The sequence below is a fragment of the Chelonia mydas genome, chromosome 1, assembly GCF_015237465.2.
Source record: "Chelonia mydas isolate rCheMyd1 chromosome 1, rCheMyd1.pri.v2, whole genome shotgun sequence".
Lineage (NCBI taxonomy): Eukaryota > Metazoa > Chordata > Testudines > Cheloniidae > Chelonia > Chelonia mydas.
In genome coordinates, this window is record NC_057849.1 from 123887835 (window position 1) to 123914217 (window position 26383).

Consider the following 26383-nt stretch of genomic DNA (forward strand, 5'->3'; position numbering starts at 1 on the left):
CAAAATCTTGTTTCTGTTTCTTTGGATACACTGTGGACTTCTGGCTGCTGTACTTGCCTTCCATAACGAGCAAAACAGGCTCTTCAAAGGGATTTGACATATTGATTGAATCTGGGGTGGTATTATGGGCCAAATCCTTCCTGTTCTATTGGAGTGAGTATCCCCTTTGAATTCAATCGGCTAATTTGTGTGATCACACAAAGGCCCCCCTGGCAGAGTGGAGCTCCTCTGGCATGTACCCCTTTACTGGACTTTCCACCACCAGGTGCCTGCATCCTATGCCCTGCCAGCAGAGCTCTGGTGGTGAATCACACACATAAAAGTTAACACAACACTAACTGAAATAGGTATAAAATGTTCCTACACACACACACATTAATGTGTCGTTTCTTTTGGTAGGTCAAGGTGATTTTGATTTATCTGATGCTCTTGATCATCCAGGTAAGTAAAATTGCCAAAAAAAAAAGGGGGGGGGGGGTTGGGTTGCCCTATTGTGTTTAATATTATTGCTACATCTTTAATACATTTTCCATTTTATGAGAACCGGACCACAACATAAATTAGTTCAATTTAAAGGACATGCATAAAAGTCAATGGGAAATGCCGGATTTAGCACTTTTGATGATCAGGCTTTTTAAAAAAACTTGCTTAAGTTCAGGTTCTATTTTAAAAGAATTTTGGCCATAAGACCTTGGCACTTAATTTGTGGTCTAAGGGATGCTTAAGTTTTCTTTATCTAGAATATTTATCAAGATTTACAGATGCCTCCCTTTGATGTATTGAAAAGTGTTTCAGTTTGTATTGATTTTATGGTCTCACTGTGTCTCATAGGGGAAACAATTACAAAGAAGCCTCCACCGGCTACTAAAAGGCCAGTGTTTGGTGAGTAATAAATTTAAATTGGGAAATGGTTCATGACGATCTCAGATTTGTAGTTTCTACAAGATTCATTGTGATGTGTGCCAAGTGCAGGATCTGAGATCAAGGTTGTGCTATAACTGTCTAAGAATCAAGTATAGGTTAAAAATAAGTATTAAAGGAAATCTCTTGGACATTTACCACATAATAAGAGTTCCTTAATGGGTATAATATAGCTCTAGACAGTGAATGGACAACACTGAAGTTGTATTGCCTTATAATTGGTAATCTCTTACCTGCCCTGGAGTCCCCAAGGAACATACAAATAGACAACTGTAGTTTTTGTTTGCCTTACAAAACATTTGTGCAGGGGAAAAGGCAAGTCCACAACAAATGACTTTTAAAAAATATTATTAGTATTGGAGACTAAAGTCTCATATGCATGGGACTTTTTAAAATTTGATGGACCCCCTCTTCTGGCATTCACTTGTTAGCGTGACTTTTAATAGTACTACAACAGGCTATGCCAATGAAGAGAAATGAGCTGTCAATGGTAAAGGAGGACTAGAAAAGTTTAAAGCCATAAACCCTGGAGGAGATTGGATGTGACAAACTAATTTTAAAAGGGCAAACCATTTTTCTCATTCTCTCCGTTTCAAAATACTTTTTATTTGATTATGATATTCCATATGCTACACTGAAAGAAAATTTAAGTTCTAAAATGAAGCATTCAGGAATCAGGAAACGGATAAGGTTGCCATGCAATCTTAATTTAGCTCCCTTCTGACCATGCATTATGTTAGTCTTTCACTACACAATCAGTTTCCCCCGCCACAGGAATCCTATCTCATTCAGTGCATAAGTTGGACATTGTTCTATGTATGTGGCAGCTGTTAAATATTTGTATCATCACAATGCAGTGCATGGCTTCATGTTTTATACATTGCACAGTGTCCCAGCCCCCACATTGCATGAGGCCAAAAGTCCTTTCTTACCTCTGTCTCTTACACCATACACGGAACAAATAATATAGCTCATGGAGCAGGACCCCTCATAAAAATCTAAATAGATCTATTCTCCCACTTTCCCTGCTTCATTACACTATGTCTATAGTGAATGGGGTGGGGTTCTTCAAGATTAAGGAGCCCCTTCCTTATGTACCTCTACGTATTATTCAGAAGGAGTCACTGTCCTTTTAGAGCTCCGCCTCATTGCATACTCCCTCTCAAAGACCATATTTCACGCAGACCTGCACACTCTAAATGAAATTCCACTCAACCTTTTTGTCCATGTGTAACTGCAATAGAAGTTGAGAGATTGTCTACTGAATGGAAAATTCCACTCAACTCACATGCACACATGTGCAGCACCAATGGAATGTTGCCAGATCATTAGTCTATTGTATAACAAAAAACAATGCATATGCATGCAGCATGTTTTAAAATCTTTATAAGTTGTCCAAAGCAAAACTGATTTTCACCAGATCCCAGAAAGGCATACGAGCTACTTGGGGACTCTGTCCTCTGATTAAAGGTTCCCCCACTCCCGCACTATATTCCTACTCAAAGTAGCTGGACAGTTTTTGCTCAAACATTCTAAAAACGTGCTTCTGGGCTGGGAACAAATGTGTCCAGTGTTTGCCCAAAAGGTAAAGGTTATTAAAATATTGACATCTTTATTGCTAATAGATGATCATCTAAAACCTCACCCACGTCCTCCTCACGAGCCGCAGCCGGGAAGCTATGGCCATGATGGCGGTAAGAATATTTTTGTGCATTAAAAATAATTGAGGCTGCAACTGGTTAATTTTGGTTTGCATTTTTTGTTGGACATTGTGCTATGATAATGAACATATTTATTTGTATTAGATGCTTATGGGATCAATATGTTTATTTCTGATTTTTTAAATTTATTTTTCAACATATAAAATGTAGCTTGTGTATCTATTATAGATATGCTGGTCTGGACACCACATTGCACTGAGTTTTTTATTTACAGCACGGATTCAACCTCTTCGTTGTTTTATAAAGAATTTGGTGTAGGGCCCCGAATTTACAGCTCATAAATTCTGGATAAAGACAAAATTTTATAAGAATCTTCACGTAAATTTGTGAATTACTTTGAGTGAAAATCAATTTAAAATGAACTATTTAAAACGTGTCCCAGGATGTCTCACCTTTTTGTTCCTAATTAAAACACCACAGCTTTAAAAAAATGAGCTTTCCCCTTATTCATCGTCACTGTTACTTTCTCCGTCGTCCTGCTTGATGAGCAATATTTTGAAGATTGAATGGCTACTCTGGAATCTAAACTTTTATTTTAAAAGATAAATGCTTTGCGCCTTCGTGGCTGTGAAGAAAACTTTGGAACTGTAAACTGAAATGCAGCTCACCTCTATATCCCAACTGCCTTGAAATTTTGCTAGCAAGGCATTGGAGAATGATGTGGGCAAAAATCCTTCTTTCCATGTAATGCGGTGGATCTAAACGTCTAAAAATACTGAGTCACCTTCTGTGAGATGCTAAAGCACTTGCAGATGACCTGGGCCAACGTATTTCCACTTGTCTTAAACAATCGCTTTACATTTCCTATTTAAAAGTAACATTTCACTCCTTCCCCAAAGTGCCTTCTGTTTACTCTCTTCTTTGTCTTCTTTTAGATAAAGACCTTTATTTAAGAGATGCCCCTGGTGGTGGTACTCTCTAAAAGTTTTGTAGTATGTTAGACTACTTTTTATTAGGCTTTCACATTTCAGAAAATAATTCCCCCAGCATCATATTTCAGATGGTTAGACTACTAGAAATTGGAGACTGAAAACACTATTAAACCCTGGGTGAAATGATCAGAAGTACCTGAAGTCCCATTTTCTAGAGTGATACAGGTGTTTGGACTCCTAAGCACCTAATTGCTTTTGAAAACAGGATTTAGGATTGTAAATCACAGGCACATTTTAAAATATCAGCCCTTACCTGTACATGTTTATAAATATGTGCCCATTTAGCCATCTCTTAGCCAAACTCTTATTCTTTTCTCATAAATCAATCTCTTCATTCCTCCCGTTACATCTGTAACTGTATTCAGTTTGTTTACATCTTCCTAGAAGTCAGAAGCCTGGAGCTGTGTGCAGGTAATCCAGCTGTGGTCTCATGGGTCTCAGTTCAGCAAGCTACTTAAGGATATTTGTAACGTCAAGCATAAGAGTAGTCCCAAATGAATGGGGACTAGTCACATACTTCTAATTACAAATGTGCTTAAACACCTTGTTGAATCGGGGCTATACGGAGGGATTATTACTTCCCAGTTCTGTTATACCAGGGATCAGCAACCTTTGGAACGTGGCCCGTCAGTGAAATCCGCTGGCGGGTCGGGATGGTTTGTTTACCTGCCGCGTCCGCAGGTTCGGCCGATCGCAGCTCCCACTGGCCGTGGTTCGCTGTTCCAAGCCAATGGGGGCTGCGGGAAGTGGTGTGGGCCGAGGGATGTGCTGGCCGCCGCTTCCCGCAGCCCCCATTGGCCTGGAACAGCAAACTGCGGCCAGTGGGAGTTGCGATCGGCCGAACCTGTGGACGCTGCAGGTAAACAAACCGTCCCGGCCTGCCAGCGGATTTCCCTGACAGGCCACATGCCAAAGGTTGACGATCCTTGTGTTATACTATGCCTTTGCATTTGCAGGCCAAAATTGCAATGGCTTGTTTGACTATCATATCACACACATTTCAAAATCAGGCATAATATACTATCCTCTCTCATCCCTACATCTTGCAGCATTTCAAGGTTTCTCACTTCCATTTGATACCTGTTTCCTCAGATGTTAGTCTATATTTTTCAAAATTGAAACTTATTTTGTCCCGTCCTCCACATATTTACTTTATTTAATCTTTTTAGGCCATTTTTATTATTATTTTTTGCTCATAGTGGTGTTTGCAGCTCCTTCAAATTATTCTTATTATTGGTTAATTTTATTAATGTGTTGCCTTAATATCTCTTTTAGATAAATAAAATACCTAATTCAATTCACTACAGTTTATTATTTTTCTTTACTTTTGGTTTCTTCAGCCAATTTTCCATCCACATTTTGGTCTCTGGTTCCTGCATGATACCCATAATATCCCACAATCCTTCCCTGATGTCAGTATCTGATGTGTTCATAATGGTGGAACTGGCTTAAGAAACGCAAAATATTTTTCTCAAAAATTGTCGTGGTTTTTTTTTTTTCTTCTTATTTTCACTGAAGATGGAAATTTTTTGACGAACATTTTGTAGTCAGTAGAAATTCTCTGGTGCCAAGAAAATCAGGGTCAGGATGTTTGGCCCTGCTTGCAACGGTTTTACCTACCGAGGAGGACGTTTTCTGAATCTATTGGAAGAAAAATCAGCAATGGACTATAAAAAAATCCCAAAGTTTTACACTTCTTGTTTACTTTTTTATGCACTTTTGAAATTTTGGCCTTCCTTCTGCCAAAGTCAGATTCAGGACTCACATAATTTGTCAGACCACTCTGTTTATTAGCAAAGCGCTTTGCCAATGCACCCATGTGATTGTGAGCCTCCAGCAGATGCTCAAGCTAACTTATTTATACAGATAAGCTAAAGCCAATTTAACATAGGAGACAAAAGAAAGCAGAAACTGACAAATATACATACATATCTTATTTGCATACTAACGTTTACCAATCTCCTAGCTCAGGAGGAGCTCTAAGTTAATTAGTTTGAGGACCCATTGTCTCACACTCCTTAATGTTTCTCTTCCTGACAACTATATTTCAACAAACCCTTCAAGTAGCATTTCTTTAATGAATTATAATTTCAATATAATTCATTCTACTTTCACTCTTCCTTCTAACAAATTTATTATCAATAAAGGACCACCCAAAACCTCATCCATATCCACCTGCTCACCCGCAACCAGGAAGGTATAGCAATTCTGTTAAGAATATTTTCTCCTAAGAATGTTAGAACCAAAAATTATTTCGGTCAGATTTTTATTTTGTTTGCTGGATGCACTCTGATGGTGCACTTATTTATTAACCACTGTAGGGAACTTTTGGTTTGCTATGTGCTTGTTTGTTTGTTCCTTTTTGATCAACATTCCAGGTCCACTTTTTGAAAAAGGTTACTGGGTCTTTGTGTCTATTCAACAAAGTATATCTAGCCTGAACAATTTACAAGATATTGGACCCTAAAATCATGTTGATAATCATCTTGTTTTCCCTTCCACTCCTGTCGACAAATTTAGCTGCACCTATCCTGGGAATGGATAGGAACCAAAAATTTTCTATTGACATGACTGGAATTCTAGCCTTCAAATAGATTCTAATGGTTGACCTTGAGGTGAAAGACAGAAAGTGGGCTGTATGCCCAAAAGGTCTGTCTCCACTTAAGGCTCCTGGGGGAATAATCCTCTCCTAGGACACCAAGAATAAACAGGTCATGGTAGTGTAAGGGAGGGGGAAAAGATGAAATTCCAGATAAATTTGAATAATGAATAACACTTTAATCTTACAGACCGCTTCAGTGACTTAGATCTCAATGATGGGAAACCTCTACCCCCAAGGCCTGCAGGTACTGTATGCCAATTCTGTTGAATATTTCACAACCTCTGACATATAGTCATATCACACAGCTGCCTGTTTTTGCTTTAGACTTGCATCTAGCTGGTATAGGGCCAGATTCTCCTCCTCTTACACATATTGAGCAATCTCTTGCTCCACAAACAGTGCTAAAAGATGTCGAGTGGTCAGTCCTCAAGAGAGAAATCACTTTAAGCACATGCTTAAGCAGGGTGGATTTTATTTAAATCACTAGTCAGGAAGACTCAATTTAATCGTGGTTTTCTACATAAAAGTGCATTCTTGTTGGTTGTTATAACAATACATATTCTTCACAACTCAGAGATAGATGTAGGTTTCATTTTTAGAAGGTACACACTATACATTTTTAAACAGTGATTTATTTTGAAAGCTTTTCAGGTTAGTTTTACAGCTATATCAGAAAATGAATGATTGGTTATTTAATTTACCAAAGGCAATTGAAGCAAATATTTATGAAGTCATTGGGAGGTGAACTATCTCCAATTCAACAGGTTAATCATTAATATTTAGAGAATATTCTTGCCATGCTGTATTAAGAGGAGAACATCACCAGACAGACATTTAAATTGTTTTATTTAACTAAAACAACAATGTTAAGTATTCTGGATTTTTTTCTTCAACAGCAAACATATAATATTTTAACAAAACAAGCATATGTCCCTTGCGTCTCACATTTATCTCCAGACTTCTTCTCCTTGTCCAGATCTATTCCACCCCCAACAATCTTCTATTCATTGAACTTTTTGAAACTTTGCATTTTTAGAGAGCGGTAAGGGATTGACTCTGTGTACACAAATTTGCAGAGGGACAATAGAGTTGAGGTCTGTTATTTTTCACCTCTCTATATTATTTATTTATTTAAAAACATTTTTGCTGTTGACAAGCATGTTACCTCTGGAGACACAAATCCACAGTTTGAGGACTACAAAACTAAGCATCTCTAATGGTATCTTCTAGACTGAGCACTGAGTCCCATTGGGTAGATAGAAAGATTAACCTAAATAATCTATACAGAAGCCTGTGGAACCCCAGAAGACTGGGTCCTTAATCCATGAACTATTGGAACTCATTTACAAAACTTTTCTTAAACATTACATGAATATATTGTCTCATACTATAGAATTAGAATTTATAATCCCTATTCCATAATGAGATACCTTTGAGCTATAATGTATCTTAATTAAAACTATCTTTTCCTTAAAAAGCATTTTATAAAAAATCTGATTTAAATAAAAAAAAAACATTGATTTGTATCCACCCTGTGCTTAAGTGCTTTGCTGGGTTGGACAAGGTCTTCTGCACCTTGCAGGATTGGGCACATAGTCTGGTTGAATTCAGTGGGACTATTTACAGATTAAGGGGCTATTCAGAGAGTGTAAAGGTGGAAGCATTGGGCCTATAGTGAGTTAGCCAATGGCTCCCCAGGTGGGGTTGTCTGCCAGTGGAGAATAGCCAGAGTGTTGCAGTGCTCTGGCTACTCCCCTGTCTCACACCTCACGCTGGCAGCTGTCTTTTATTTGAAATTTACAACATTTTTTATGAAGTTGGGTAAGCAGTTTCAGCCCCATTTTATTGGGTGGGGGGTGATTAGTATTATCATTCTGAGGAAATTAAGACAGTGACACGATGTGCCTCCAAAAAGTTAAGGTCCAAATCAGGATTAGAACCCCCATTTCCTTACTCCCACTCCCCAGTTCTAACCAAACACCATTTTGCAGGCTGCCTCTGCATGGAATTTGTTTTGCTGTGTGTTAGCTGTGAGTTTTCTCCAAAAGGTTTCTTCCAACAATGAAGTTATTTCCTCTTTTCCAGGAGAAAAGGAAAGTAATGTCCATCATGGTGGAAACACTGGTCAGTAAATACATATATACATATTATCTTATGGTATATTTAGGACAGTTGTAACAATGCTGGTTCTGGTGGGACCCAACTGAGAGTGCCAATTCAGGACAAATTGCTTAAAGCAGGGCAGTTACAGCCCAAGGCTGGGGTTTCTGTGCACACCAAGGCAAACCAAACCAGCCAAACAGTGAAAACTTCGGTTTTACCCCACTGGCTAACCATAAGTCACACAAGCAATTCCCTTAGACACTCCAGTTTCCCAGTATCACCACCAGTGCCACTCGTTATGGGGACAAATGGTTATGAAAACCAATACCCCAGTAAAAGAAAAAAGGTTCTCCTGATCCCAAAGGACCAAGTCCCAGAACCAGGCCAATATACAAAGCAGATCTTACCCAAAAATCACGCTGTTGCCATCTGTTAGAATCTAAAATCTAAAGGTTTATTCATAAAAGGAAAAAGATATAGATGAGAGCTAGAATTGATTAAATGGAATCAATTACATACAGTAATGGCAAAGTTCTTGGTTCAGGCTTGTAGCAGTGATGGAATAAACTGCAGGTTCACATCAAGTCTCTGGAGTACATCCACAGCTGGGATGAGTCATTCAGTCCTTTGTTCAAAGCTTCAGTTTATAGCAAAGTCCCTTCAGAGCAGTGGTTCCCAAACTTTAACAGTCCGCAAACCCTTTCACTAAATTGTGAAATCTCATGAACCCCCTCCTAAAAATGAATAATTTCCAGGGATTTAAGTTTAAATTTCCTCCACACTCTGCACTCCATGGGGCTCCTGCTGCTGGACCCTGTTGACCGCCCCAGTCAGCTGAGCTCCACTGAGCTCGGGATGCAGGTCCTGCTGATCGCCGGGGCTTGGGCTGCCAGCCCAAACTGCCCGGCCCTGCTCTCCCTAGGGCTCGGGCTGCCAGCCCCGCTTAGAGCGCTGGGGTTCGGGCTGCCAGCTCCTCTGCTCACAGGGGCAGGGCTCGGGCTGCCAGCCCCAACTGCCCTGCCCCGCTCTCCGTGGGGTTTGGGCTGTCTGTCCTGCAACTGGGTCCCACCTGCTATCTCCAATGCCCAGGGTCCTCTGACCGCCATTAGTGAAATTTTTCTGGCGAACCCCCTGTAACGTTCTACGAACCCCCAGGGTTTCGCAAACCCCAGTTTGAGAATCATTGCTCCAGAGGTATGAAGCAGGATTGAAGATAAGATGGAGATGAGTCATCAGCCTTTTATAGTCTTTTCCAGGTGTAAGAACACCTCTTTGTTCTTACTGTGGAAAATTACAATACAGCGAAATGGAGTTTAGGGTCACATGGGCAAGTTCCTGCATACTTTGCTGAGTCACAAGGTGTATCTGCCTTCTCTCAATGGGTCAGCTGTATAGCTGATGGTCCTTAATGGGCCATCAAGCAGGCTAGGCAGAGCTGACACCAACTTGTCTGGGGTGTCACCCAGAAGCATAGCATAAGTTTGAAATACAGACAATATAGAGCCAATATTCATAACTTCAACTACAAAAATGATACACATATACAGATAGCATAATCATAACCAGCAAACCACAACCTTGTCTTAGACATGTCATTTGACCCCCTTTATACAAGATTTGGTGCCGCTACAGGACCTTGGTTGCAACAATGATCTATACGTTCCCAGTTCATGTCAATAACCTCACAACAGTCTTAGCTGAACCAAAAGAGTTTTAAAACATATATAAAACATATGTGTAGATAAGTCACTATTTTCTTGTCTGTAGTAATAATATGGTTTCTGGTCCTTATATTTTTTTTTAAAAATGTTTTATTTCATGCTGCAAATGAAATTCAAAAGTTGTATGAACCCTTTCTCATGTCAAACTGTGTTTGCAACGATTTGCTATTATGGGTCTGTGTCCACTTTATGTACTGTAAAATAAGGATGCTCTTTTGTTGCTTCTGAAGAAAATATTTTTTTTCTGTCAATAGATTCTGGAGTAGTTGCTGGAGTTACGTCACCTGTGATTTCTGTGCTTGTGCTGTTAGTTGTTGGAACAGTTGCTGGTTACACAGCCTACAAGAAGAAGCAACTCTGTTTTAAAGCTAATGGTAAGATTTACACTAGCTTTTTTGTTCTCTTTTTGGAACAGTGGCAGATCTTGATTGAAACAGCACTTTCTTATTTCTTGTAATATAAATTAAAACCATCTTGTACATTCTTATAGGTCTTGCAAATATTTAAGCGGAGTAAAATGAATTCTTTAAACCAGGTGCACTATATTTTATTATCCAAACTCAAAGACTGAAACAGATATATATCAGTCTTTGAGTTTGCAATACCTATAATGTTTCAAGTAGTAATTGCAACTTCATTGTTCATCTTTATTTTTTGTATTGCAGTTGCGCAATCAATATGCTATGCGCTTCCCAGAGTGGAAGACACTGTCTCTGCCCTGAAGAGTGTAGGGTCTTGAATATGAACTTATATTTAAAATATTTTTATTCCCAGACACAAACTTAATGAAATTGAAACTAAGGTTGAAAATTCATGCATGTGATGGTCAGTCAGTCAGATGCTGCCTGATAAGAACTGCAAATATAATAAAGAATTAAATATTTAGGTGGGATATTCAAAAGTGCTCACAGCTGTCCTAACTTGGCTTCCATTGAAGTCAGTGGGAGTTTTACTACTGACTTCCGGGAGGGCAGATTTTGCTTTTGAAAAAATCCCAATCTTAGCGTTGTTAACAGTTAGCATGCATACTCTTTTCAGATATTTGAAGTAAACCATTGAAATGATCAAATTCCTAGGTCCCGGTGTCAGATAGTGTGATGGTGGGTGGGAGTGGAAGTTGCACTGGTACAAGGCAGCTGCAACTTTTCCTGCAGCAAGGCGGGGGGTGGGGCTATATAGTAGGGCATGGCCGACCCCAAAGAGGGGCATGATTATAGCATCAGTGCATCCCCTGAGCAGCCTCTGCCATCAAAGATCCGATAGAGCCCACAGCAGGAGCAGTTAGAGAGGACAAAGGTTATCTGTCCTTCCATAGGGGCAGGGAGGAGCTATAGTAAAGGATAGAGATGCATCGATCTGAATAAGCATCCATATCAAAATTTTAAAATTTTCTTTACAATCTTCCATTTTAGGTGGGACAACTGTGTAAGCTGGCAAAAGAGGAACTGCCCAGTGATTATGAATATTTTCTGCACAACACTGGACTGCTTATTGTTAAGATGTACTTAAGTAATATATGAATGGATAATATAGTACAATCTGATGCATATTATACATGTGAATGTATATTTTGGTTCAAATGATAACTCCATGATAATTCCTCAGTTATGTGCTATAATATTTTGCTAAGGTTAAAGGTTTGTGTCTGAGCATTGGGATCACAGAATATTCAGTGTTTTTTCTAGGCCTATTTTTTTTTTTTATAAATAGGTTAATACTTTAGGTGATGAGAAAAAACGAACTTCTGTGTTATATTGGTGTTCTCTTGTACATTTGTATTTTTTGTAAAGTTTGAGGCAAATACTTGAAGTTTGGAAAAAAGTTTGTAAAGATTTTACTTTATTTTATACTTGATATCTGAATTCTGCTGAATAGAAAAATCTATAGTTGGAAAAGCATTTTCATCCCTCATTTTTCAAAAAATGACAAGGGAGATGTACGGTGCACTGCAAAACCACCGACAGAAAGGAAGCCCCAAACCATATGTGAGGGGCACACACTGATTTTTAAGAAACTGTGTTTAGCTCTACTTAAGTTCTGCAAATCTTGCCTGAACTCTGCTTCTTTTCTATGAAATTTCTTAATATAGAAAGGGCCAGTTCCAGAATCCATTAGAGTCAGTGGGTGCCCTCGCATTGTCTTTAATGGGCTGAATCAGCCCCATAGGTACTGGTTTTCAGGTAATTTGAAGACCCTGTAATAGAAACTAAATTGCAGTAGTTCTTTAAATCAGTCATCATAATCACTACATTATTGGCCTTTTTTCAAAAACAGTCAGAATTTTCTTGTGGAGGAAGGAATCAATTTGATTCGGGGAAGGATAGCTCAGTGGTTTGAGCATTGGTCTGCTAAACCCAGAAGTATGAGTTCAATCCTTGAGGGGACCATTTGGGGATTGGTCCTGCTTTGAGCAGGGGGTTGGACTAGAAGACCTCCTGAGGTCCTTCGCAACCCTGATATTCGATGATTCTGTGATGCAGATTACAGCTGTAGAATGCAAGGAGAATTCAAGGAGAGTGCTTGTGGGTAGGAAACATGATGCTTTGAATTCTAAGCCCCATCTTGAGTCACATATAACCAATCTGTCAAATTTGATCTTTTTGATGTATGTTGTACTTATGATTTTAATCATGTAGTCTCTATTCATCTCTAAACTGAGTGTTTTGACCTTTATTTTACAAATGAACTATGTTGTGCTTTCAATTACACATTAATGGGGGTAAGACTGAAAAAGTGCAATCTGTGCTTGTTTAGTAAGAGGAAAGGAACAATTTAATGAAGAAATGAGCATGAAATTTTGTTTATAAAGGTGATGAAAAGAAGAGGTAATCTGAAAAGAGAGAGCTCTTTCCACAAAAACACATGCACATGGGTGACCAGATGTCCCGATATTAGGGGCTGTCTTATATATACAACTATACCCCTCTTCTCCCCTCTCCCCCCAAAGTGTCCTGATTCTTTACACTTGCTATCTGGTCACCCTAACACACACACTCTCTCTCTCTCTCCCTCTCCCCCACCCCTCTCCACAACCCCCCTAAAAGATAGTTTATATCCACTGCAATCCTCTCAGTAAGTGAGGAAAGGAATTATTAAGGGAAGGACATTTTACTCATGTCAGGTGTTTTGAGCCTGTAATTTTGTATATTCTCTTAATTCACTTCAAATATGAAGATGTTTTGACAACACACAAAGCAAATAACCTCTTTACAACTCTTTCACCTTTACATCGCAGGTGAGGTAAATTCTCTTTAACTTGATTTTAAGGAGGCAAGATATTCCTTGAAAGGTGTCAGACCACCATGTTGATGGTTGAAGCTGCTTGACACATGCTGCGTTAGAGCACAGACAGATTTGACCTGTTGAAGTATTAAGAGATTTCTGAAACAGGTGGTGCAACAGGTGAGCATCCAAATAATATATATTACTCAGCACATCTAGAAGAAAATTGTTGTATCTTTTTCAGTTGTTTAATATTAAAAGATGTTTATTTCTGTTCTATCCAGTGTAAACTTTCAATAAATACTTCCTTTGTTTTATCTAGGATGAATTGGTGTTGGTTGTTACATTCTAGGAGACAACGATGGCTGACGCTTCTGAACAAAATAGATCTGTCATGTTAAAGGAGGCAGGGAACTATTCATGACACTTCATCTTTAAGGGTATTGGGGAGAAAGAGAGGGCTGCAGTCTTTCTTCAGGAGCATACGCGCCAACATTTCCCAGCGCCGGTGGGTGCTCGACCACCACCCTGCCCCCGGCCAGGACCCGACTCTACCCCTGCCCAGCCCCCTCCTACCCCTGCCCCATCCCAACTCCACCCCCTCCCTGCCCCTATTGGACTCCTTCCCCAAATCCTGGCCCCGCCTCTTCCCCGAGCGCACCGCGTTCCCACTCCTCCCCCTCCTTCCCAGCACTTGCGGCCGTGAAACAGCTGTTTCGCGGCGGCAAGCGCTGGTCGCTAGGGGGAGAAGCAGGGATGCGATGTGCTCGGGGGAGGAGGTGGAGTGGAGGTGGAGGTGAGTTGGAGCGGGGGTCTTGGCTGTCTGTGGGTGCAGAGCACCCACCAATTTTTCCCCCTGGGTGCTCCAGCCTATGTTGGCCCCTATGGTCAGGAGTAGTGCCAGAGAAGGGCCTCTGTATATCCTTAAGGGCACACAAGGACTAAACGGTGTTATGGTGTTGTCATAAATATAAAGGGAAGGGTAACCAGCTTTCTGTATACAGTGCTATAAAATCCCTCCTGGCCAGAGGCAACAGCCTATTACCTGTAAAGGGTTAAGAAGCTCAGGTCACCTGGCTGGCACCTGACCCAAACGACCAATAAGGGAACATGATACTTTCAAATCTTGCGGGGGGGGGGGGGGGGGAGTCTTTTGTTTGTGCTCTTTGTTTACGTTTTGTTCTCTCTTGGGACTGAGAGAGGCCAGACAGAAACCCATCTTCTCCAACCCATCCTAATCCAAGTCTCCAATATTGCAACCAGTATAGATAAGCCAGGCAAGGCGGATTAGTTTATCTTTTGTTTTATGTGAATTTTCCCTGTGTTAAGAGGGAGGTTTATTCCTGTTTTCTGTAACTTTAAGGTTTTGCCCAGAGGGGGATCCTCTGTGTTTTGAATCTGAATACCCTGTAAAGTATTTTCCATCCTGATTTTACGGAGGTGATTCTTTTACCTTTTCTTTAATTAAAATTCTTCTTTTAAGAACCTGATTGATTTTTCATTGTTCTTAAGATCCAAGTGTTTGGGTCTGTGTTCACCTGTACAAATTGGTGAGGATTATTATCAAGCCTTCCCCAGGAAAGGGGGTGTAGGGCTTGGGGGGATATTTTGGGGAAAGATGTCTCCAAGTGGTCTCTTTCCCTGTTCTTTGTTTAAAATGCTTGGTGGTGGCAGCATACTGTCCAAGGACAAGGCAAAGTTTGTACCTTGGGGAAGTTTTTAACCTAAGCTGGTAAGAATAAGCTTAGGGGGTCTTTCATGCAGGTCCCTACATCTGTACCCTAGAGTTCAGAGTGGGGAAGGAACCCTGACAGGGGTGAACCACTGTTACACCCTACTTTTCATTTGTTTACAGTTTAAAAAAACAACAAGATAAACACATTCCTATGGAGTGGAAACTTCCCATGTTTATTTTCTCAACCAAAAGGTGGATTTTATTTTGGCAAGTTTAAGCAAAATTGACTCAACCACTTGATTTGGCTAAGCAAGAAAAACAATGTTTTAAAAAAATTCTCAGTAGTCTAATTGCATACACATAGTGGATGGTGGTTTTTTGGTTTTTTTTTTTTTTTGGCTGCTATTGCTATTGTTTGCTATTGCCTGGTGATGTTTTGTTTTGTTTTTGGGTTTGGGCAGCTTTTAATTTATGAGAGTAGGAAAAGAAGACAGTCACTTGATCTGATCGCAGGACTGCTAGACTGTATTCTTGGCTCTGCCACTGACTTACTGTGTGATCTAGGGTAAGCTTCTTTACTTCACTTTTCCTATATGTGCAATGGGGATGATCAAAACTACCTTGCAGAGGTATTGTGAGGCATAATTGAATGTTTGTTAAGCACTTTGAGATCCTTGGATAAAACATGCTATGTACATTCAAAATGTTACTGTGGCCAAATATTAACTTGCATTTGGCTGTAAGGGATATAATAGATTCAGATTTCAGAGTAGCAGACGTGTTAGTCTGTATTCGCAAAAAGAAAAGGAGTGCTTGTGGCAACTTAGAGACTAACAAATTTATTTGAGCATAAGCTTTCGTGAGCTACACGAAAGCTTATGCTCAAATAAATTTGTTAGTCTCTAAGGTGCCACAAGCACTCCTTTTCTTAATAGATTCAGAGAACCCCCAAAACAGAATTACACAGGAGTAAAACAGGAGTAATGCAGTAGTGAATCTCTGTCTTCTTGGTTACTACAAGTTGGATTAGAATCTATGTGAGCCACCAGGCTCTTTAATGGTGTTTTTTCTTTAAATCAAAACTCTATCACCTTATCCTAAAATGAAAGAAAAAAAAACACGACTCTTCTAAGGAGTGCATGTTGTGTACCCTTTCCTGGCTTTTTTTTGAGCATGCATGTGCATGTGTCAACCTATATGTGCAGACTCATGGGCTGATGATGTGAAGTACCTCCCCTGAAGAGCAAGCTGAGGAATGTAGTAGCAAAGGTAGCTTTTGTTCAATTTTTGTACCACCTGAATTCTCAGCCAGTGTGGTCCCAAATAAGCAATAGCAGCCTCGGGGATGATGACTCTGCTGCCTACAATCCTTCCCAAGTCATCCTACAGTCCAGAATAGCCACAACAAAGCTCTCTGCCTATACTTGCTCCAGATCACTCACCACCAGTTTTGCCCTGATAAGGTGCTGAGCAAGGGCATCACCCATCAAAGGGAGCTTATGTGAGCTTGACAAGTCTGGAAATTATTATTTGTATTGCGGCAGCAACGAGCAGCATGGACCAAGACCTATTGTGCTAGGTGCTGTACAAACACAGAACAGAGAGATGGTCCCTGCCCCAAAGCGCTTTCATTTAAGTCCCTGAACATGGCTTCAGGAACCTAATTTAAGGCACCCAGGTCTGGAAACGTGTGTTTGTCTTCTTTCTTGCCTGCTTTGTCTCCACAAACAATAACACCCCTCTCCTCCTCCACCCCCACCCAACAATGTCGAGATGGGGGAGGGGATTTTATGGCTTTTCCTCCCCAGAACCCTTCTGCCCAAGGCAGTGGGAGACAGAGTGGGGCTGAGACTGTAAAGGTCTCAGGGAAACACACAAGCCAAATGCTTTGGAGCCAGGTTAAATGGCCACAGACTGGGCCCCCCCCGCACCAGCAGAGTGTGTGTGTGTGGCGGAGGGGGGTCCCTGGAGCACGCCGGAGCAGGAGGCGGGAGCTCCCTTGGAGCGGGCACAGTCCCGCTGGCGCCCCAGAGGTTACCTGAGTGCAGGCGGACGGCGCTGGGGGCGGAGGCAGCCCCGCTGCCCAGCAAATGGCTGCGCGAGGGCAGCGGGAGGACTCGCGCCGGGGGCAGCGCGCGGGCCCCCGCCCCTCATAAAGGCATCTGGGCCGGGCCGGGCGCGGGCCGCACCCGAGGCTTTGTCCGTGCGCGGCGGCGGCAGACGCGACCCCCGGCTCGCAGGGGGGAGTGGCCCGTGGCCAATGCAGTCGGTCCGGGCGCGTGTCTCGCAGGCACGCTAGAGCCTCCGGAGACTCAGGCTTTGTCCCCTGCTAATGAGCGCGCTGCTGCGGGGGCTGAAGGGAGCGTGACTTTGTAATTCCCTTCCTGCGTCTCCAGCCGCAGGGAAGAGGCTAATTACCAGCTGGGGATTTGTCAACTCAGCCCAGGCCTGCTGGGCGCCCGGGAGACGGGCCGGGGTTGTTGCGGCCACTGCCCTTATCCCACACACCAGCAATAGCCTAGCCTTCTGGCTTGAAAGGATGGCTGGTGAGTAGGTTTTCTTTCTCTCTTACTGGAGATCATGTTAATTAACTAGGCTTATTTGATTTTAAGCCCCTTGTCTTGAATAGAGTACACCTGGTGTGGTAGAGCTGTGTAGGAGTACGATAGGGTTCCCTCCCCGCCCCCCTTTGGGTTTAGGGTGCATACGGATTTCCCAGTGTCTTTCTTGATAAAGAAAATGTCATTTAGTGTATGCAGTGTATGTTCACAATAGAATAATACTATGCTGTAATTAGTAGGCCTGGATTAGGATTTAAACCATCTGGCTGGTAGGAGCTAAACTCATTTATCTATTACATATGCAAATATAAAGCTCTTTACCTGGCTTATCATTGGAAATTTCAGATGTTCACAAGGTTATGTTTGGTTAAAAGTATACTTATGGACTTTCTTGATGTGGGTGAAGAAAAGCTCTCTGTTTTATGCTGCTAATAGTGACCCAGGTATTGTTTATGACTAACCCTCAGTTTAAGAAAAGCCTAGTGGTAGTTTGTTGTAATACAGGACATTTGGTTGGGTTTGATTTTCCTGCCTGCTTATTCCCCAGGATCATTTCCTAATTTGTACCAGGACTTTGCCAAAGCTGAGCCCTGGCACCTCTAGGCTTGGCAGTTCATCTTCTCCCCCTCCCCCACCTCTGGGCTTGCTGCATCAGTTATGAATGTGAAAAGATTGCTTGAGAGTCATCCCCTTTTTCATTACAAATTTAAGCATTGCCCAGGATTACTGTGGAATAGAAGGTTTCAGAGTAACAGCCGTGTTAGTCTGTATTCGCAAAAAGAAAAGGAGGACTTGTGGCACCTTAGAGACTAACCAATTTATTTGAGCATGAGCTCAATAGAATATGTAGAATAAATGTATAAAATAAAATAAATAGAAGTTGTGGGGGAAAAGGTTCCTCACATTGCTTAAAACTGATTCCTCTGACCAATTAAGGAGTATCACTGAGGGCTTTGAAGAAAATTCCACTTGGTTCTGGACCACAAAGATAGTGGCCGTGGTTTGAAACTTTGAGTGTTGGGAATGATACATGGAAGGAATTGTATGGAAGGAATCCATAAATTAGAAAAGAAACCATTTTAGGCATCCTCATTTGTCAAGATTAAAAGTTATGCAGATGTCTTATTGAGTTGATTTTGGTAGCATGCTGAACTGTGATTTGTGGAAATCTAATGATGCATTGCATGGGCTCCTCTTACCTATCCCTCCAAAGTCAGAATTTCCAGCGGCTCCAGGGCCAAATATAATAACTGATTTTTTTTAACTGATATGTTAAAATCCTGGGACTAATATGGATTGCAGTGAAATTATGGTTAACAGAGTGTCAAAACCATTTTCTCATGTTATTTATTTGGCTTTCACCATGATTATTGATCATATTAAAAATCATGAATTCTAAGCTGATATGTGATTAGACCAGTTGAAAATAAATACAATTCAGTAGAAGTCACATGGTTTGAGATGCATTTACTACTGTTCTCTTGAAGGAACTATGCAAAGCATAACAATGTTGAATAATTAAAAAAAAAAACCTGAATAACTATATGGATTTGCCTCATGGTAAAATTTGATCCTTCTCTGATCAGACTGACCAGCGTGTCCAAGTTAGAGTTCAGGGGAGAGTTTGTTCAGTCACTGGACAATGTTAGGTCCTGATCCTGCCAACACTTGCTTAACTGTGTAACATTAAGCAGATGATTGTTTGCAGTATTGTAGCTGAAGAAGAGTTCTGTCTAAGCTCAAAAGCTTGTCTGTTTCACCAATGGAAGTTGGTCCAGTAAAAAGGGATGAATCACCTGCTTAAAGTTAAGCAGTTAGATAAGTGTTTGCAGGTGCCAAACCTTAGTGGTTATTCTTAAGAACATAATCTGAGAATGGCCATACTGAATCAGACCAATTATCTATCTAGCCTAGTATCCTGTCTTCCAACAGTGGCCAATGCCAGGTGCTTTAGAGGGAATGAACAGAACGGGGCAATTATTGAGTGATCCATCCCCTGTTGTCCAGTCTCAGCTTCTGGGGATGTCCAGAGCATGGGGTTGCACCCCTGACCATCTTGGTTAATAGCCATTGATTGAGCTATCCTCCATGAACTTACCTAATTCTTTTTGAACCCGGTTATGTTTTTGGCCTTCACAACATCCCCTGGCAGCAAGTTCCACAGGTTTCCTGTGTGTTGTGTGAAGAAGTACTTCCTTTTGTTTGTTTTAAACCTCCTGCCTATCAATTTAATCAGTAAACCCTAGTTCTTGTGTTATGTGAAAGGGTAAATAACACTTCCCTATTCACTTTTTCCATACTGTTCATGATTTTATAGACCTCTGTCATATCTGTCTTAGCTGTTTCCTTTTCTAAACTGAACAGTTCCTCTTTTTAATCTTGTGTTATAGGGGAGCTGTTCCATATCCCTAATAATTTTTGTTGCCCGTCTCTGCTCCTTTTCCAATTCTAATATATCTTTCCTGAGATGACACATCCAAAACTGCACACAGTATTCAAGGTGTGTGCACACCATGGATTTATATAGTAGAATTATAATGTTTACTGTCTTATTGGTCCCTCTCCTTATGGTTCTTAACATTCTGTTAGCTTTTTTTGACTACTGCTGCATGTCGAGTGGATGTTTTCAGAGAACTACCCACAATGACTCTAAGATCTTTCTTGAGTGGTAACAGCTAATTTAGACCCCATCTTTTTGTATGTATGGTTAGGATTATTTTTTCCAGATCACTTTGCACTTATTAATGTGATGGGCTTCTTTGATATTTTTCCCCCTATGGGTGTTAAATTTAATTATGGTTGGTATAACTGAGTGTTTCAGTTATAAAAAGAAAAGGAGTACTTGTGGCACCTTAGAGACTAACCAGTTTATTTGAGCATGAGCTTTCGTGAGCTACAGCTCACTTCATCGGATGCATAGCATATCGTGGAAACTGCAGAAGACATTATATACACACAGAGACCATGAAACAAAACTTCCTCCCACCTCACTCCCCCGCTGGCAACAGCTTATCTAAAGTGATCCTCAAGTAGAGCCATTTCCAGCACAAATCCAGGTTTTCTCACCCTCCCCCCCCCCCCCCCCCCCCCCCCCCCACATACAAACTCACTCTCCTGCTGGCAACAGCCCATCCCCCTTTGAAACCCCTCTTTATAGTGCGCATGATAATCAAGGTGGGTCACCTCCAGCACTAATCCAGGTTTTCTCAGCCCCCCCCCACACCCCCCCCCTTTTCCAAAAACCACACACACAAACTCATTCTCCTGCTGGCAACAGCTCATCTTACAATGTGCACAGCAATAAACCAAGTTTAACCAAAAATTTCAGAGTAACAGCCGTGTTCGTCTCTTTGCCTAGATCCTGTATTCCACTTAGGCAATTCTTGATTTAGTCTTCTCTTCTTATGAGTTCCAGGATAAGTTGCTCCCTGAAGCAGTCATTTAATGTGTTCAAAAATGTTATCTCTGCACCCTTCCTGAGGTGACGTATACCCAGTAAATATTAGGATAGTTGAAATCCCCCATTACTATTGTGTTTTCTGCCTTGGTAGCCCTTCTAATCTCCCTGAGCATTTCACAGTCACCATTGCTATCCTGGTCAGGTGGTTGGTAGTATATTCCTACTGCTAGACTCTTACTGTTGAAGCATGGAATTTCTATCCATATAGAGATTCTATAGTATAGTTTGACTTATTTAAAATGTTTACCTTCTTTGACTCTAGGCTTTCTTTCACATGTAGTGCCATTCCCGCACCAGTGCAACCTGTCTATCATTCCTATATATTTTTGTACCCTATTATTACCATGTCCCATTGATTATCCTCATTTCCATGATGCCTATTATAGCAATATCCTCACTTAATGCTAGTTCACCCATGTTAGTATTTAGACTTCTAACTTGTGTATAATAAGCACTTGTACATTTGTCAATATTTAGTTGCTTGCCTTCATGTGTTCTATTTAAATGTGATTCTTTTATGTTTGACTGTTTCTCACTAGCTCCTACCTGTACTTTACCAACTACGTTCCTATCCCTTTATTAGGATATAGATTTCCTCCTTTAATAAGTTCATCCCTAATGGATGTATCCACCTGAACCATGTGCTCTTCCACACCTGTTCATTTTCCCTCAGCCTTTAGTTTAAAAAGTTCTCTGCAGTGAGATTCCATTTTGGTTTAAGTGGATCCCATCTTTTCTGTATCAGCTCCTCCATTCCAAAAAGGTTCTTCCGTTCCTAATAAACCTAAAACCATCCTACTTACAGCATTGTTTCAGCCACCCATTGAGACCCTGCAGTTCTGTTTGTCTTCCTGGCCCTGCATGTAGAACTGGAAGCAGTTCAGAGAATGCTATCATGTAGGTCCTGGACTTTAATCTCTTCTGTAGCAGCCGAAATTTGGGCTCCAGGACCCCTCCTACCTTTCTCTGTCACTGGTACCTTCATGTACCACCAGTTCCTTCCCAGCACTGCACATAAATCTGTCTTAGATGACTCATGAGATCTGCAAGCTTTGCACCCAGCAGGCAATTTACAAGTTCTCCTGATCATCACAGACGCAGCTATAGGTTTCTAATAACCAAATCCCCCATTACTCTTACCTGGCTCTTCCTAGAAACTGGGGTTGCCTCCCCAGGAGGAGTAACCTCAGTGTGAGCGAATATCCAGACATCATCTGGAAGCAGGGTACCAACTATGGGATTGTGTCTCTACATTCCAACGTGATGTTCTTTTTCCCTGAGACGTTCATCCATCTTTATTGTATCCCTGAAAGTCTCCACTATGTACATCTGTTTCCCTTAGCTCCTCCAGTTCAAACACTGTGGCCTCAAGAGCCTGTAATATCTCCCTGAAGGCCATGAACTGCTTGCGCCATATGCATACTTATACCACCTGCCCACAAGGAAGGGGACCATACATGCTGCATTCAGTGCAATAAATGGGATAGTACCCACTCTGCTACTGGACTTCTGCCTGCATTATTTTTACTCTTGTAGGGGTTTTGGTTGGGTGTGTTTTGTTTTTGGTTGTTGTGTTGTGGTGTTGGTGGTTTTTTTGTTTGTTTGTGGGGTTTTTTTTTTTTGAGGAGGGGGGAGTTTTGTGAGTTTTGGAGTATTGGTCTAGGTTTAGGGAATCATAGAATATCAGGGTTGGAAGGGACCTCAGGAGGTCATCCAGTCCAACCCCCTGCTCAGAGCAGGACCAATCCCCAACTAAATCATCCCAGCCAGGGCTTTGTCAAGCCTGACCTTAAAAATGTCTAAGGAAAGAGTTTCCACCACCTCCCTAGGTAACGCATTCCAGTGTTTCACCACCCTCCTAGTGAAAAAGTTTTTCCTAATATCCAACCTAAACCTCCCCCACTGCAACTTGAGACCATTACTCCTTGTTCTGTCATCTGCCACCACTGAGAACAGTCTAGATCCATCCTCTTTGGAACCCCCCTTTCAGGTAGTTGAAAGAAGCTACCAAATCCCCCCTCAGTCTTCTCTTCTGCAGACTAAACAATCCCAGTTCCCTCAGCCTCTCCTCATAAATCATGTGTTCCAGTCCCCTAATCATTTTTGTTGCCCTCTGCTGGACTCTTTCCAATTTTTCCATATCCTTCTTGTAGTGTGGGGCCAAAACTGGACACAGTACTCCAGATGAGGCCTCACCAATGTTGAATAGAGAGGAACAAACACGTCCCTTGATCTGCTGGCAATGCCCCTACATATACATCCCAAAATGCAATTGACCTTCTTGGCAACAAGGGCACACTGTTGACTCATATCCAGCTTCTCGTCCACTGTAACCCATAGGTCCTTTTCTGCAGAACTGCTGTCGAGCCATTCGGTCCCTAGTCTGTAGCGGTGCATGGGATTCTTCTGTCCTAAGTGCAGCACCCTGCACTTGTCTTTGTTGAACCTCATCAGATTTATTTGGCCCAATCCTCTAATTTGTCTAGGGCCCTCTGTATCCTATCCCTGCCCTCCAGCATATCTACCTCTCCTCCCAGTTTAGTGTCATCTGCAAACTTGCTGAGGGTGCAATCTACACCATCCTCCAGATCATTTATGAAGATATTGAACAAAACCGGCCCCAGGACCGACCCTTGGGGCACTCCACTTGATACCGGCTGCCAACTAGACATGGAGCCATTGATCACTACCCGTTGAGCCCGACAATCTAGCTAACTTTCTATCCACCTTATAGTCCATTCATCCAGCCCATACTACTTTAACTTGCTGGAAAGAATACTGTGGGAGACCGTGTCAAAAGCTTTGCTAAAGTCAAGGAACAACACGTCCACTGCTTTCCCCTCATCCACAGAACCAGTTATCTCATCATAGAAGGCAATTAGATTAGTCAGGCATGACTTGCCCTTGGTGAATCCATGCTGACTGTTCCTGATCACTTTCCTCTCCTCTAAGTGCTTCAGAATTGATTCCTTGAGGACCTGCTCCATGATTTTTCCAGGGAGTGAGGTGAGGCTCACTGGCCTGTAGTAATATGATTAGAGCAGGGTTTTGCAAAAATGAAGGTTGCAGCAAGCTTTTACAAAATGAAGTGAGCATTTTAAATGAGTTTGGGTCAAGTTAAAATGGAGTTTGAGTTACAATATAGACAAGTATAATGAATGACAAACAGTGAGCAGAAGTTACAATGTTGAAACAAGTTTCAGAGCAGCAGCCATGTTAGTCTGTATTTGCAAAAAGAAAAGGAGTACTTGTGGCACCGCATAAGCTTTCGTGAGCTACAGCTGTTTTATTTAACAGCTGTAGCTCACGAAAGCTTATGCTCAAATAAATTGGTTAGTCTCTAAGGTGCCACAAGTACTCCTTTTCTTTTTGCGAATACAAACAGTGTAAGTTTCCGCGATTTAAGCAGCAATTGGATTGAAAGTGAAACTCAATTAGCCAGTTATTGGGGTAACTGGTTTTATGAATGAATGTTGTTTCGTTTCATAAAACTTTGCTTATGAAGTTATATTAATAAAGCGAACAATTAAAAACAATTTCATTGATCAGCTCTACACGAGTATCCCAGGATGATATCATTATTATTTGTATTGAAGTAGTGTTTAGGAACCCCAGTCATGACTTCTTGGCCTGACTGTACGAGGCACTGTGCAAGCATAAAGGAAAGAAGTGGTTCCTGCTCTACTGCCTATGTATGAGACAAGAGACAACGGGTAGGTGCAGCAAACCAGTGATGAAGCACAAAGTAACAAGAAGACAATACTGGTCAAAATGAAAAGCAGTAGTACAGTGCACCAGGTGTTTAAATATGGTCCAGTTTTTGTAAGCATCACAGCAGAGTTTCCCAGGCCTATTAATTATTGCTTCCATTTTGAAGCTCAACATGGTCTACACCTCTGAGGAAACAGTGCCACCTCTTTATGTTGGCTTTATCATAGAGAAGGGATGATGTAGGAGGCTGAGTGGTTGCTGATCCTCTGAAGAGGCTGTAGCAGAAGTTACAAGGAAACAAAATATCTCTAGATTGCAATGAATGGGCAAAATGGATAGAATGCAAGTAAGAACATTGATCTAGGGAAATTCAGGATGAGTAGTTTGATATGAGCGCCTTCCTTACTTGCTCTCTGGTTATGACCTGGTGCAAGAGGAGCACCAGCCTAGGAAGACCCATGAGGAGCTGGAGAACTTCTGAATGGGTCATGACACCTGCAGAGAGATAATAGCAGAGCTTGACCCAGTGATACTGTGGAAGTACACTTGGATGCGAGCTGTAGTATACAGGTACAATTTACTAGCACATATTTGGAGTAGGCTAGTTGACAATTTGACCTGTTCTAGAAGTATCTGTACAGCAATAAATGAAGACTGGCAGAGGAGTGTGTTTGCCATTAAAATATCCAAGAAGCAACAGGTGAGTTTGAATGCAACTAGGCCTTCCCCAACTTTGTGGTGCTGTTGATGGAACACCCTAGTCCTTTCTCTGCCCACCACAGCCAGCACAGAAATAAGTTAGCCAAAAATGCAGCTACTCTAGAAGCCAGCACTTAGACATGTACCTTGGCTGGCTGAACAAAGTGCATGATTCATGAAATTCTAAGCACAATCTGGCAATTCATTCCCACCATGCCACTCTCAAATTCATGCCTGCTAATTTTTGACCACAGAAAAGAGCACCATCTTGATTGCCCTGTTGCTCCAGATTCCGAACAGGGCCCTGCATGGGCTTACAGGTCTATGAAAGATTTTTTGCTTGAATTGGTTTTGTGGGAAGCAAAAGCCTTGGGTAAGTAGCACAAGAACTTGGTGATCTCACAGAACTATATTGTTGCCAGGTCCCACACAGTATTACCAGGACCTCTCCAATACTTCAGTTTATTTTAACTGTCCATTTAAAATGATCACCTATCCTGGTACAGAATTTATAAGTCATTCTCTGAAGTTGTCTAAATGGACAGGAAACATTCTCTGGTTTGTTTCAGCATGCTTTTCTTCAGGTAATGTGGTAAATTTCGATTAAAACCAATAAACAAATGTTGGCCATAGTTATTTATTTCATATCCATAGAACGTTTTTTTGCCTCTCCTCACTTTGACCTTGTACATACAGTTAGTTTTCTTTTGCTTTTCCAGATAGTTTCTTACAATATGTACATCTGTATATTTATCTGATGACATGGAGTGACATTAAAACTGAAGCTGACTGTAAATCTTGTCTCTATCTCATTTGACCTAACTCCAAGTATATTATCTTTAGGATTCCACAGCTTGAAAACCATTATTTAGTGTGAACATGCTTTGTTAAGCTTTTCTATAAAGTAAAGCACGATGTTTTGTTGAATGCACAGTTCTTTAAAAGTATTTCATTATCATTACAATGCATAATGGTAGAACACTTCAAAATACACAATTAAAGTGAATCATACATGCCATCAGCCCTGGATTCCAAAACTGAAGGCCAAACTCTGC

At 41.3% G+C, this 26383-nt stretch overlaps 2 protein-coding genes across 3 annotated transcripts in view; both read left to right on the forward strand.

Annotated features, from left to right (window-relative positions):
• Positions 1-365: 365 nt before the first annotated feature.
• XG (Xg glycoprotein (Xg blood group)) lies at positions 366-11429 on the forward strand (the record flags this gene model as incomplete). The annotated part of the gene is made up of 7 exons (XM_027825637.3): positions 366-441; positions 832-882; positions 2547-2615; positions 6364-6420; positions 8262-8300; positions 10255-10374; positions 11413-11429. Coding segments are annotated over 7 exons (429 nt in total), but the record flags the coding sequence as incomplete, so codon positions are not given.
• Positions 11430-16959: 5530 nt separating this feature from the next.
• GYG2 (glycogenin 2) overlaps positions 16960-26383 on the forward strand; it is a 31828-nt gene continuing 22404 nt past the window's right edge. The window contains exon 1 of one of the 2 annotated variants that reach the window (XM_043537758.1): positions 16960-17443. In XM_043537758.1, the coding sequence (XP_043393693.1) occupies positions 17437-17443 (7 nt within the window). In that variant the 5' untranslated portion in view covers positions 16960-17436. The remainder of the gene's footprint in view (positions 17444-26383) is intronic. The other variant, XM_027825613.3, reaches the window with a different exon arrangement.